The sequence below is a fragment of the Chiloscyllium plagiosum genome, unplaced genomic scaffold (genome assembly GCF_037043375.1).
Source record: "Chiloscyllium plagiosum isolate Xiang-an unplaced genomic scaffold, Cpla_swu_hap1 HiC_scaffold_12, whole genome shotgun sequence".
NCBI lineage: Eukaryota > Metazoa > Chordata > Chondrichthyes > Orectolobiformes > Hemiscylliidae > Chiloscyllium > Chiloscyllium plagiosum.
Genome location: NW_028270150.1, coordinates 10,753,862 through 10,767,447, shown reverse-complemented (window position 1 = coordinate 10,767,447; position 13,586 = coordinate 10,753,862). Strand labels below are relative to the sequence as shown.

The 13,586-nt window shown below is 45.3% G+C and overlaps 1 protein-coding gene across 2 annotated transcripts in view; it reads left to right on the top strand.

Moving 5' to 3' along the window:
• The first annotated feature begins 8,636 nt into the window (after positions 1-8,636).
• Positions 8,637-13,586, top strand: part of LOC122554857 (lipase member H-like) — a 55,952-nt gene continuing 51,002 nt past the window's right edge. The window contains exon 1 of one of the 2 annotated variants that reach the window (XM_087992451.1): positions 8,637-8,816. In XM_087992451.1, coding sequence (XP_087848577.1) covers positions 8,768-8,816 — 49 coding nt within the window. In that variant the 5' untranslated portion in view covers positions 8,637-8,767. The remainder of the gene's footprint in view (positions 8,817-13,586) is intronic. The other variant, XM_087992450.1, reaches the window with a different exon arrangement.

Sequence of the window (13,586 nt, the reverse complement as noted above, 5' to 3'; positions counted from 1 at the left end):
AGCGTGCGGTGCGCTGAGAGTCCGGGCGTGCATAAACGATCTCACAGGCAGAGCCCTTCTCACCACCAGCCAAGCCATGTCTTGGTGCTTGTTGGAAAGTTCTGGCAATGAGGCATTCTGCCAAATGGCTTTGACAGTCTGCTCAGGGAACCGCTCGATAGGATCCGCCCTCTCCTTTTCCCAAAGGGTCTCAAGGACACTACGTGCTGACCACTTCTTGATGGACTTGAGGTCAAAGGTGTTTTTCTTCATAAATTTCTCCACGAAGGACAGGTGATACGGAACGATCCAACTACTCGGAGCGTTCCGCGGCAGCGAGGCCAGGCCCATCCTTTGCAACACCGGGGACAGGTAGAACCTCAGTACGTAGTGACACTTGACATTTGCGTACAGGGGATCCACACACAGCTTGATGCAGCCACACACAAAGGTGGCATTGGATGTGTTTTTTTCCCCGTTGCCCAGGTCTTTATACATCGAGTCCCTTTGGACCCGGTCCATCTTTGATCTCCATATAAATTGGAAGTTGGCCTGGGTGACTGCAGCGGCACAGGTTCTGGGAATAGGCCAGACCTGTGCCACATATAACAGCAATGACAGTGCTTCACACCTGATGACCACTTGTTTCCTGCGATGGAGAGCGACCGTAGCTTCCATCTGCCCAGTTTCTGCCTCACTTTGCTGATACGCTCCTCCCAAGACTTGGCGCACGCCCCAGCCCCCCCGAACCAAATACCCAGCACCTTCAGGTGGTTGGTCCTGATGGTGAAGGGGATCGAAGATTGGTCGGCCCAGTTCCCGAAGGGCATGGCCTCGCTCTTGCCTCGGTTTATCTTGGCCCCCAAGGCCTGTTCGAACTGGTCACAGAAGCACATGAATCTGCGCATGGACAGCGGATCCGAGCAGAAAACGGCGACGTCATCCATGTACAGGGAGGCCTTAACCTGCAGGCCCCCGCTGCCAGGAATAGTCACCCCTCTCAGGCTCACATCCTTTCTGATGGACTCGGTAAATGGCTCTATGCAGCACACAAACAAGGCAGGAGAGAGAGGGCAGCCCTGCCTGACTCCAGATCTGACTGGGAAGCTATCTGATTTCCCACCCATTGGTTGAAACTGCACTGACAATGTTGGTGTAGATCAGTCTGATCCAATTGCAGATTCCCTCCCCAAAGCCCATTTTGGAGAGAACATCTCTCATATACGTGTGCGATATCCTGTCAAAGGCTTCCTCCTGGTCCAGGCTGATGAGGCAGGTGTCCAACCCCCTGTACTGCACGTAGGCGATCGTATCCCTGAGGAGTGCAAGACTCTCAGCGATCTTCCTGCCCAGTATAGCACAGGTTTGGTCGGGGTGAATTACCGACCCCAGAGCAGACCTGACCTGGTTGGCAATTACCTTTGACAAAATTTTGTAATCTGCATTCAATAGTGAGATTGGTTTCCAATTTCTGATTTCCTCCCTCTCCCCCTTCCGCTTGAAGATGAGGGTGATGATGCCTTTCCTCATGGATTCACTCATGGTACCTGCCCGAAGCATACTGACATACACCTCCAGCAGGTCCCGGCCAATCAAGTCCCACAGAGCGGAATAGAGCTCGACCGGTAAGCCGTCGCTTCCGGGAGTTTTATTCTTTTTGAAGGACTCGAGGGCCTTGGTCAGCTTGTCCAGAGATAGCGGCTGGTCCAGCCTCTCTCGTGTTCTGTCGTCTAAGACCTGATTCAAATAAGAGTTGCCTTTGGCTTGTTTGGATGGAGTCAAACTCCATTGTTTCCTTGATATGCTACAACCAAACTGTGTTTGTCACAATATACACATGTAAAGATTTCTTTTATGAATAAAGTATATTTTTGAATCAAAAAAAACTTTTATATTTCCCACTGTTCTTTATTTTTTAATCTATAAATTATTTCTCCAATTTATCTTTAATCTGATAGCAACTGAAAATAGGTATTCAAATTTATAGCTACTTGCTGTGGTTCTGTTCGCCGAGCTGGAAGTTTTTGTTGCAAACGTTTCGTCCCCTGTCTAGGTGACATCCTCAGTGCTTGGGAGCCTCCTGTGAAGCGCTTCTGTGGTGTTTTCTCCGGCATTTATAGTGGCCTGTCATAGCTACTAACCAACCAATGAATGTACAGCCTTTCCTGTGATATGATTCTATTTTTTTCACTGTATCTTATCCCTGGGTCTCCTCCCCTGCTGGTGCCTCTGTCTCTGTCCAGGGTCCCAGATATGTGAGTAGGCCTCAAGCCTTGGCCTCAATTGTTATTTCCTGCTCAGCCTCAGTGTCCTGCCCGGTTGACTCTTTTTTCCCCCATCATGCCCAAATTTTACAAAACCTCATCTGAATGTTGAAGAGCAGATGTACTTACCAATGAGGGAAAAGGAGGGACTGATCACCTCCTCCCTCTTTCATTCAATTTCCTGTTTCACCAAACTATTTCACTAATTCCACAGGCTCCACCATTCTCTGTGAGTAGACATGTTGAACATTTCCTTCAGATCATCCAAACCCACACCGCCAAAGGTTTCAGATGACCAAATATCTGCCTGTGCTGCCAATGTGATGTCTGATAATGGTCTTGGCTTAGCCATTGCCCAGGATACCAATCAGGAACGAAATCTTTCTAGAACCAATTTCTTGTCCTCCTTGATCTCAATTGGCCTTTGTGTAATTACTGGAGAAGTTAATGATTTCACTCAAAATCATTCCCCAAGAGTAGGTCAACTCTAATCACAAGAAAACCACGGCTAACATCTGAGAAAGGATGTATTGGCACTGGACGGCGTGCAGAGCAGTTTCATTAGGTTGATTCCGGAGTTGAGGAGGTTGGTTTATGAGGAGAGACTGAATAGACTGGGATTATATTCATTGGAATTCAGCAGAATGAGGGGGGATCTTACAGAAGCATATAAAATTATGAAGGGAATAGATAGGATCGAAGTAGAGAGGATGTTTACGCCAGCAGGTGAAACTAGGACAAGAGGGCGTAGCCTCAAGATTAGAGGGAGCAGATTTATTGAATTGAATTGAATTTATTGTCACATATACCGAGGCACAGTGAAAAGCTTTGTCAAGCTAAAGTCGGTAGAGTAGTGGACAGTTTGGAAGAATGTTACAGATTGCAGGGTGTTTTAAAAAAATTCTCAAGGTCAGGTTCGTAGGAGAGTAGTCTGACACAGAACAAACGACCAAGAGGCGAGTCTGCTAGAATATGAGCATTTTATTCCCCGCAGCGTCGCCACAACCAGGTCTCATACTTACAACGGGTCTGGCTTATACTCACTCTACATGTTACCGGAACTGGGAGCCGTCAGTTCTCGTAGAGCGGTTGCCAACAACCCACGCTCGGCGGTTAAACGTAACCCCGGAGCAGACTCCCGGGTCTGGCTTATACTCACTCTACATGTTACCGGAACTGGGAGCCGTCAGTTCTCGTAGAGCGGTTGCCAACAACCCACGCTCGGCGGTTAAACGTAACCCCGGAGCAGACTCACCGAACTGGAGACTTTTCCAGCTGATATACTCTTTTCCAGATATAAACATTCATGTGAACAGCAGAGCAAGGCTAAAAAACACATTCCATTCTGGTTACATACAGATAAGAAGATTCACACGGGGAGGTGTGTAATAAGATTCACACGGGACTAAGCAACACCTCCATTCCGGTTAGATTCACACATGTATTGGGACATAATTTTTAACCGTTTCACCACATTCCACTGCTTGGCCCAATACATGTGTTACATTATGATTCACACATGTATTGGGACATAATTTTACACCACACAGGGGTACTTGGATAAACTGCAGAATTGGGCTGAGAGGTGGCAAATGGAATTCAATGCAGCTAAATGTGAGGTGATGCACTTTGGGAAGAATAACAGGAAGGCAGAGTACTGGGCCAATGTAGAAATTCTTGGTCGTGTGGATGTGCAGAGGGATCTTGGAGTCCATGTACATAGATCCCTGAAAGTGGTTGATAGTGCTGTTAAGAAGGCATACGGTGTGTTAGGTTTCATTGGGAGAGGGATTGAGATCTAGAGCCGTATTTGTCATGCTGCAAAAAATACAAAACGCAAGTGCGTCCACACTTGGAATATTGTGTACAGTTCTGGTCGCCCCATTACAGGAAGGATGTGAAAGCATTGGAAAAGGTGTAGAGGAGATTTACCAGGATGTTGCCTGGTCTGGAGGGAAGCTCTTATGAGGAAAGGCTGAGAGACTTGGGTCTGTTCTCATTGGAAAGAAGAAGGCTAAGAGGGGATTTCATAGAGACATACAAGATGATCAGAGGATTAGATAGGGTAGAAAGTGAAAGTCTTTTGCCGAGGATGATGATGTCAGCTTGTACAAGGGGGTCCAGCTACAATTCGAGGGGTGATAGACTTAAGACAGATGTCAGAGGCAGGTTCTTTACTCAGAGAGTGGTCAGGGTGTGGAGTGCCCTGCCTGCCAATGTAGTTAACTCAGCCACAGTAGGAGCATTTAAACAATCCTTGGATAAGCGCTTGGATGATGATGAGATAGTGTCGGGGGATGGGCTTAGATTATTCATAGATTGGCGCAACATCAAGGGTTGAAGGACCTGTTCTGCACTGTATTATTCTATATTCTATGTTCTATGTCTCCAATCAATGGTCAAAATTATTTGGATTTGCCCAGTCTGCGTTTGAATAACACAAATTTCCCTAAGTTTTCAGTGGTTCTGTTCCTCATAATACATTCTCGTGCAACCTCTACCACAGAGGCATTAGTCTAATAAACAGATAATTTTGTTTATCTCTCCTCTTCTTCTGAAATAATAGAATGCCAGTTGCAGTTTTATATTCCGAGTGGACAATTATTGAACTGAAAGCATGTGAATTGAATTCGTAACTAATGCATTGACAATTTCTTTATCTCGTAATGATCTAGAGTGGAAACCATTCGGTGCAGAAGATTTCTCTCTCTTTGTATTAAATTATATTAAACCTGGTTAGTTCCTGCCCATTATTTATTTTTAGATTTCTGTGTATTTCCAGAGGCTGTGTATCCTCCAAGGCTGACAGAAATTCATCATTTAGTAAGTGCTGTTACCTGCTTTGGATTCATAGTTTCAGCTGTCTCTATGGTTAAGAGATCGCTTTACTCATTGACATCCACTCCCTCTGTTATGGTTATTAAATCTTTAGCATGGTCCTTTACATCCTTTGCATTTTTTCTCTCCTTGCATGACATTTACTAACTTCATTATTTTCCTTTGCAGTTCTTTACATCTCACCCCAAACCCTGGGAATATTACTGCTCATTGCTTTTGTATCACCTCTTCACCTGTTTACTTTAGATTGCACAGGAGGGAGAGGGAAATTTGACAAACAGGTGGAACTAGATGTCTCATGCTGTTAACTTATTGTAACCAACTGGTATCGTCCCCTGGCAGGATGCTGCCTTCAATCCAAAAATCCACTTCCCCTACCATTCAATTGTATGTGAGTTTCATTGCCTGTGTGATGCCAAGTACATCATACATCTCAACAGCTGGCAGGCTGCATCAGAATGTGGATTTCACTGGCTAGGCCAGCATTTATTGCCCATTCTTAATTGTCCAGAGAGCAGTTAAGAGTCAACCACATGCTCTGAGTCTGGAGTCACGTGTAGTTGAAAAGTGTGGTGCTGGAAAAGCACAGCAGGTTAGGCAGCATCCGAGGAGCAGGAGAATTGACATTTTGGGCATAAGCCCTTCAACCATTGCCCAAATGCCCAAAACCTTGCTTCTCCCGCTCCTCAGATGCTGCCTGACCTGCTGTGCTTTTCCAGCACCACACTTTTCAACTCTGATTTTGACTGCATCTGCAGTCCTCACTTTCTCCTGGAGTCACATGTCAGCCAGACCCGTAAGGACAGCAGATTTCCTTCCCTAACGGGCACTAGTGAACCAGAAGGGGTGTTCCCAACAATCGGCAATCATCATTAGTCTCGTAATTCCAGATTAATTCCACCATCAGCCATGGTGGAATTCAAACACGGTCCACAGAGCGGGGTCTCAGGATTAATAGTCTCGCAATAATGTTACTAGTCCATCACTTCCCCCATGCCACCTAGACTGTCCACGGACCAGTGTGCAGACCATGCTCAAACTGCCCAATTCAATTTGCAAACTTCAGAATATAATGTTAAGATGTGATTGTGCTATTTATTGCCCATTCTTAATTGTCCAGAGAGCAGTTAAGAGTCAACCACATGCTCTGAGTCTGGAGTCACGTGTAGTCGAAAAGTGTGGTGCTGGAAAAGCACATCAGGTTAGGCAGCATCCAAGGAGCAGGAGAATTGACATTTGCTCAACATTTCAGACTGCATTAAAATCACACCAGAAACCCCAATTAAGTTTATCAGGCAAGATCACCAAGTGATTCACATGCAAGTGTTAGATGTTACATTGACTCACACAAAGGGGCCTGTTCTTTATAAGCATATAGAATATGTCCACACCATTGTATCCTTTTCACTGACAAAAGCACTTTGGAGACAACTAATCATTGCCATTTCTGCTGTGCAATGCCCTGATCAATCAGAGCTGATTTGCTTGCTTTGAATTTAATCAGATAACTAATGCAATTATCAATTCTGTCTACCAACGATAGGCTAATCAATTATGAATGAATGAATGAGCTTTATTGTCACCATCTTCTCAAGTTGTATAAATTGTTATTTCCTGTCCAAGTTGAGTTTCAGTCCTGTCGAGCACAAGATAAAATGTTTTGAGTTCATCCCTCTTTTGAGATCTCTCAAAAATTAAAGGCCATCAGTCAGATATGATCTGTCATTTCCATTGTGAAATTAGGCATGGGGAACTCCTGCCTTGTATGTCACCAACTACTTTATTGAACACCTCAACTGCTCATCGATAATTTCCTGTCTTTTAATAACCCTCCCAATCTATTGTGGTGTTCCAGGTTACCAGAAGATGCCAGCCAATCAGAGCTGGGTAAGTGTGAAATCCTGAGGACTGCCAATTGAATTCACTCTTCAGGAATCCAGTGGTGAGATCCTAAGGATGTTTTACCCTATTCTTGAGGGGTGAGGGTTATGTAGAGAGGGAAACCAGGTGGGGGACCTCTGAATCGCATCTCCCTGCCCTTGCCTCTAATACCCCTGACCCTCCTCTCCCCATAACTTCATGGTATCTGCCCTGTCAATTGGTAACAGGCGAACTGGAGGCTTGAGGCCCTTAAACTGTCATTAATTGACCACTTAAAAGCCTTAGCTCCTGGCAAGTAAGGAACGTCACCCATGGATCTTCTCACCAGGAACTAAATTAGCGATGGGTGCAAAGGAGCTGACTATCTCACCGGAGCCAACTCGTCCCATTATTTGCCTGCCCTTGATCCCTCTCACGCCAACTCCAGACAGCCTTCTGTCTTTATTTCCTTGTCTTCTCTGATCTCTGCTTTTATATATCCCCTTGTTTTAACTCACATCTGACAATCCATCAACAAGAGTAATTTCTCTTTTTCTGTTTCTTATTTCCACTCATCATGTTCATAAACATAGAAAACTAAGAGCGGGAAAAGGCCATTCGGCTCTTCGTGCCTGCTCCACCATTCAATACGATCATGGCTGGTCATCCAACTCAGTCCCCTGTTTCTGCTTTCTCCACATTATTTGATCTCTTTGATATTAGGTTGTTACAATCTGTTTGCCCTTGCTGATATCTTCTGTTCTAAGGCTGGAATTTTTTTTATTCAGTCACGGGGCATGGGCATCGTTGGCTGGGCTAGCATTTATTGCTCATCCCTTGTTGCGGAGAAAGTGAGGACTGCAGATGCTGGAGATCAGAGCTGAAAATGTGTTGCTGGAAAAGCGCAGCAGGTCAGGCAGCATCCAAGGAGCAGGAGACGTTTCGGGCATGAGCCCTTCATCCCTTGTTGCCCCTTGAGAAGGTGGAGGTGGACCGCTGCTTTGGAAGGACTTGTGACACAGAGGGTAGCGTCCCTGCCTCTGAGGCTAGGGGCTTCACAGCCTCATGGAATTCTCCAGGAACCTCATAAAATATTCTTTGAAAATCACCAGTTTGTCCAATCCCTTGGAGCAGGAAAATCGACATTTCAGGCAAAAGCCCTTCACCAGCATCCTGATGAAGGGCTTTTGCCCGAAACATCGATTTTCTTGCTCCTCAGATGCTGCCTGACCAGCTGTGCTTTTCCAGTACCACTCTAATCTAGACTCTGGTTTCCAGCTTCTGCAGTCCTTGTTTTTACCCTGTCCAGTCCTTTGGCCAGCTTTTCTAAATTTGTTTCTTCCCTTTGGTTGGCTCACTGCCCATTCCTTTGTGCTTGCTCTGAATTAACCCAAGTAGGCTTGCCTTGTGAAAAGGCAACACATTTGAACAAGCCGCAACTGACAGAGGACAGTGTCAAGAATTTGACAGCCCTTCACCTGAAATCAGTTGAATGGGCCTTGTAAATATTTATTAATGCACCAGCAATCCTCCTTCCCTGCACCTCCGCCTCCATCTTATCCACCATGCGACATTGGCTGACTTATGTTGTATTTATCTCTGTCAATCAGTTGAGTTCATTTACTCTTTTCAATCCTGTCTCTATGGTAACTCCACTTGATACTTGACTGTTGATTGACCCTGTTTGAAGTTTGTTTTTGCTGTTGGTCTTTTGTAAACGGACGTTCCATCTGACTGATACACTGAACTCTGTTTGGCTCCCAATACCAGCGGTGTTTCGGATTTCTTTTACTGTCCAGTTTTTCCACCTTGTGGCCCCAGGGATTATGTTCCATTGGTTGCTGCTCTGTCTGTGTGCCACAGCCATTCCACCAGGTAACTGTCTCTGCTTCCTTTCTCCAGATTACACTGCAGTGCGCTCATAGTCTTTCACTTAATGCGTAGTTTGTTGTGCTGAGAGTTCAAAGGTGAGGCATCGGGATATAGGAAAATATCCCAGATTCATCTCAAGCGAGTTTAGATGGCGGAGAGCAATACCAGAGCTGGTTAATGTGAATAATTTTCCAATTCATGGTGAGATGCAGATAGACAAGGCCTAGTGGCAATTACCATTTCTGAATGGGTTTGCTGGTCCCAGCTTGGACTGGATACAGCACTGTTGCAACTAATCAAAGTAATCAAAGTTAGCACTGCTGCCTCACAGCACCAGGGACCCAGGTTCGATTCTGGCCTTGGGCAACTGTCTGTGTGGAGTTTGCACATTCTCCCTGTGTCTGCGTGGGTTTTCTCTGGGTGCTCCGGTTTCCTCCCACAATCCAAAGATATGCAGGTCAGGTGAATTGGCCACGCTAAATTGCCCGTAGTGTTAGGTGCATCAGTCAGAGGGGAATAGGTCTGGGTGGGTTACTCTTCGGAGGGTCGGTGTGGACTTGTTGGGCCGAAGGGCCTCATTTCACACTGTCGGGAATCTAATCTAACCCTGGGGCCCAGAACAGGTAAGGGGACAGGAGGAAAGAAAGACTGGGAGCAGAGAGGATTTCTCTTGAAATCTGGATAATGATTTCCAGATTCAATTTCCAGTGAGGGTAAGGTTTTCATTTTCACTCTCCTTTTATTGTTTAGGGTAAGGTAGTCCAATAATTAACATTATTCAAATGAAAACACAGGTTTTGTGGATGGATCGGAACATAGGATTGAGGAGCAGGAATAGGTCATTCAGCCCATTTAACATAATCATGGCTGACCTTATCTTGGTCTTCGCTGCTCCCCTTCATCCTTTATCTCACTTTATCAGAAACACATTGATTCCTTTCTTGAATCTGTTTATTGATCCTGCCTCCCACTGCACTCTGGGACAGTGAGTTCCACAGATTCACGACTCTCTGAGAGAAGTAGTTGCTCCTTATTTTTGTTTTGAACCTGACTCCTCTCACTCTATCTCTATGCCCTCTTGTTCAAGACTGTCCCACAAGGTGGAACATCTATTCCACATCCGCCTTATCAATCCCCTTTAGCATTTCATGTACCTCCATCAGATTCCCCCCCCCACCCAGTCATTCTTTCAAACTCCAGCAAGTACAAGCCCAAGCTATTCATCTGGTGGTCATATGACAGCCCTATCATCCCTGGAATCAACCTGATGAACCTCCTGTGAACTGCCTCCAATGCCACCATATCCTTCCTCAAGTAAAGAGACTAAAGACGGGACATAATACTCTCAACAGTTCAAGCAGAAGCAAGAAATGAAATACAGAATGGACAGTTTTACTGAATTTTCCTCTCATGGGATATGAACATTGTTGGCTAGGCCAACATTTGTTGCCCATCCCTAATTGCCCCTGAACTGAGTCTCTTTCTGGGCCATTTCAGAGAGCTGTTAATAGTCATCCATATTGGCTATGGATCTGGAATCACATGTAGGCGAGACTAGGTAAAGACAGTGGATTTCCTTCCCTGAAGGGCATAACTGACTCAGATGAGTTCACAACCAATGATCACCATGACTTATGTTTCAGATTCCACCAGCTGATCCCAAAGCTTTATTCTGGGCATCTGCCTAATGAGCCCCATGACGGTACCTCAGTGCCACCATCTCCCTTGGGAATCTGTGGCTAGTTCATCATCAACATTGTTCATGGTCTCGTCCTAGAGTATACTGTGGCGAAATGTGAAGTTGTTCAATTTGGAAGGGAGAACAAAGAAACAGAGTAGTATTTAAATGGAGAAAAGCAGTATAAAGCTTCAATAGAAGGGATCTTGGGAGTATTTGTGCACAAAACATAGAAAACTAGCACATATGTACAGCCGGTCATCAGCAAGGCTCATTGAATAGAACATAGAACATAGAACAATACAGCACAGAACAGGCCCTTCGGCCCAAGATGTTGTGCCGAACATTTGTCCTAGCTTAAGCACCCATCCATGTACCTATCCAATTGCCGCTTAAAGGTCACCAATGATTCTGACTCTGCCACTCCCACAGGCAGCGCATTCCATGCCCCCACCACTCTCTGGGTAAAGAACCCACCCCTGACATCTCCCCTATACCTTCCACCCTTCACCTTAAATTTATGTCCCCTTGTAACACTCTGTTGCACCTGGGGAAAAAGTTTCTGACTGTCTACTCTATCTATTCCTCTGATCATCTTATAAACCTCTATCAAGTCACCCTTCATCCTTCGCCGTTCCAACGAGAAAAGGCCGAGCACTCTCAACCTATCCTCGTACGACCTATTCTCCATTCCAGGCAACATCCTGGTAAATCTCCTCTGCACTCTCTCCAAAGCTTCCACATCTTTCCTAAAGTGAGGTGACCAGAACTGCACACAGTACTCCAAATGTGGCCTAACCAAAGTCCTGTACAGCTGTAACATCACTTCACGACTCTTGAATTCAATCCCTCTGCTAATGAACGCTAATACACCATAGGCCTTCTTACAAGCTCTATCCACCTGAGTGGCAACTTTCAAAGATCTATGAACATAGACCCCAAGATCCCTCTGTTCCTCCACCTCACTAAGAACCCTACCGTTAACCCTGTATTCCGCATTCTTGTTTGTCTTTCCAAAATGGACAACCTCACACTTGGCAGGATTGAACTCCATCTGCCAATCCTCAGCCCAGCTCTGCACCATATCTAAGTCTCTTTGCAGCCGACAACAGCCCTCCTCACTATCCACAACTCCACCAATCTTCGTATCATCTGCAAATTTACTGACCCACCCTTTGACTCCCTCATCCAAGTCATTAATAAAAATTACAAACAGCAGAGGACTCAGAATGTTGGCCCTTGTTTCAAGGGGGTTGGAGTATAAGAGTAGGGAAGTCTTACTGCAACTGTATAAGGTGCTGAGGAGACCACATCTGGAGCACTGTGAGCAGTTTTGGTCCCCTTATTGCAGGAATGATATTATTTCATTGGAGACAATTCACAGAAGGTCCACTGAGATGGTCCCCACTTGGAAGGATTGTCTTGTAAGGAAAGGCTAAATTGGTTGGGCCTCTACTCAGTACAGTTTAGAAGAATGAGAGGTGATCTCATTGAAATGTACAGAATTCTTTAGGGGCTTGACAGGGTAAAAACTGAGAGGATGCTCCCCCTCATGGCAGAGTCTACGGCCAGAGGGCACAGAATGAAGGGGCACCAATTTAAGATTGAGATGGGGAGAAATTTCTTCTCTCAGAGGGTTGAGAGTTTGGAACTCCTTGTCACAGAGAGCTGTGGGGACAGAATCCGTGTGGATATTTCAGGCTGAGATAGATTCTTGATCAGTTGGGGCTTCTTGTTTAAGGGTTACGGGAAAGAGCTAGAAATGAGGAATAATGGATCTGCCAGAGTCCTATTGAATAGCAGAGCAAGCTCAAGGGACCAACAAGGGCAGGGCTTTTACACTTAATGGGAGAGCTTTGGGTAGTCTTGTAGAACAGACAGACCTAAGGATAGAGGTACATAATTCTTCGACGTTTGTAGACGGGGAGGTTACGAAGCCATTTGGGTGCTCTTGCCTTCATTGCTCTGTCCTTCGAAATAGGAGTTGGGAAGTCATGCTAAGATTATACAGGAAATTGGTGAGGCCTCTTCTAGAATACTAAGCCCAGTTCTGGTTACCCAGTTACAGGAAGGATATTATTAAGCTGGAGAGGGTTCAGAAGAGATTTACCAGGATGTTGCTGGGCATGGAAAGTTTGAGTTACAAAGAAAGGCTGGATAGGCTGGGGTATTTTTCACTGGATTATAGGAGGTTGAAAGGACAACCTTGTAGAAGTTTATAAAATAATGAGGGGTATAGATAGAGATTCAATTCATGTCATTCCACATGCAAACCACCCTCTGTGTAAAAGATTTGCTCCTCTTGTCTTTTTTAAATCTTTCTCCTCTCAAACTACCTCTGTTTGCTTGACCATCTGCAGTTTCTCATGCGTCAAGCCTAGTTTCTTAAATGAATTTGATACATTTTAGTTGAAGTGAAGTTCTTTTAAAGTGAAGTTTGTTCAGCAGATTGTGAGGTTTCTTGCAATCAAATTCCTAAATTCCCAGATGAAACAGTTCTGGTCACTGCATTACAGGAAGGATGTGGAGGCTTTAGAAAGGGTACAGAGGAGATTTCCCAGGATGTTGCCTGGTATGGAGGGAAGATCTTACGAGGAAAGGCTGAGGGACTTGAGGCTGTTTTTGTTAGAGAGAAAAAGGTTGAGAGGTGACTTAATTGAGACATACAAAATAATCAGAGGGTTAGATAGGGTGGACAGGGAGAGCCTTTTCTCTCAGATGGCGATGGCTCGCATGAGGGGACGTAGCTTTAAATTGAGGAGTGATAGATATAGGACAGATATCAGGGGTAGTTTCTTTACTCAGAGAGTAGGAGGGGCATGGAACGGTCTGCCTGCAACAGTAGTAGACTCGCCAACTTTAAGGGAATTTAAATGGTCATTGGATAAACATATGGATGAGAATGGAATAGTGTAGGAAATGTGTTGCTGGAAAAGCGCAGCAGGTCAGGCAGCATCCAGGGAACAGGAGAATCGACGTTTCGGGCATAAGCCCTTCTTCAGGAAGGATTCCTGAAGAAGGGCTTATGCCCGAAACATCAATTCTCCTGTTCCCTGGATGCTGCCTGACCTGCTGCGCTTTTCCAGCAACACATT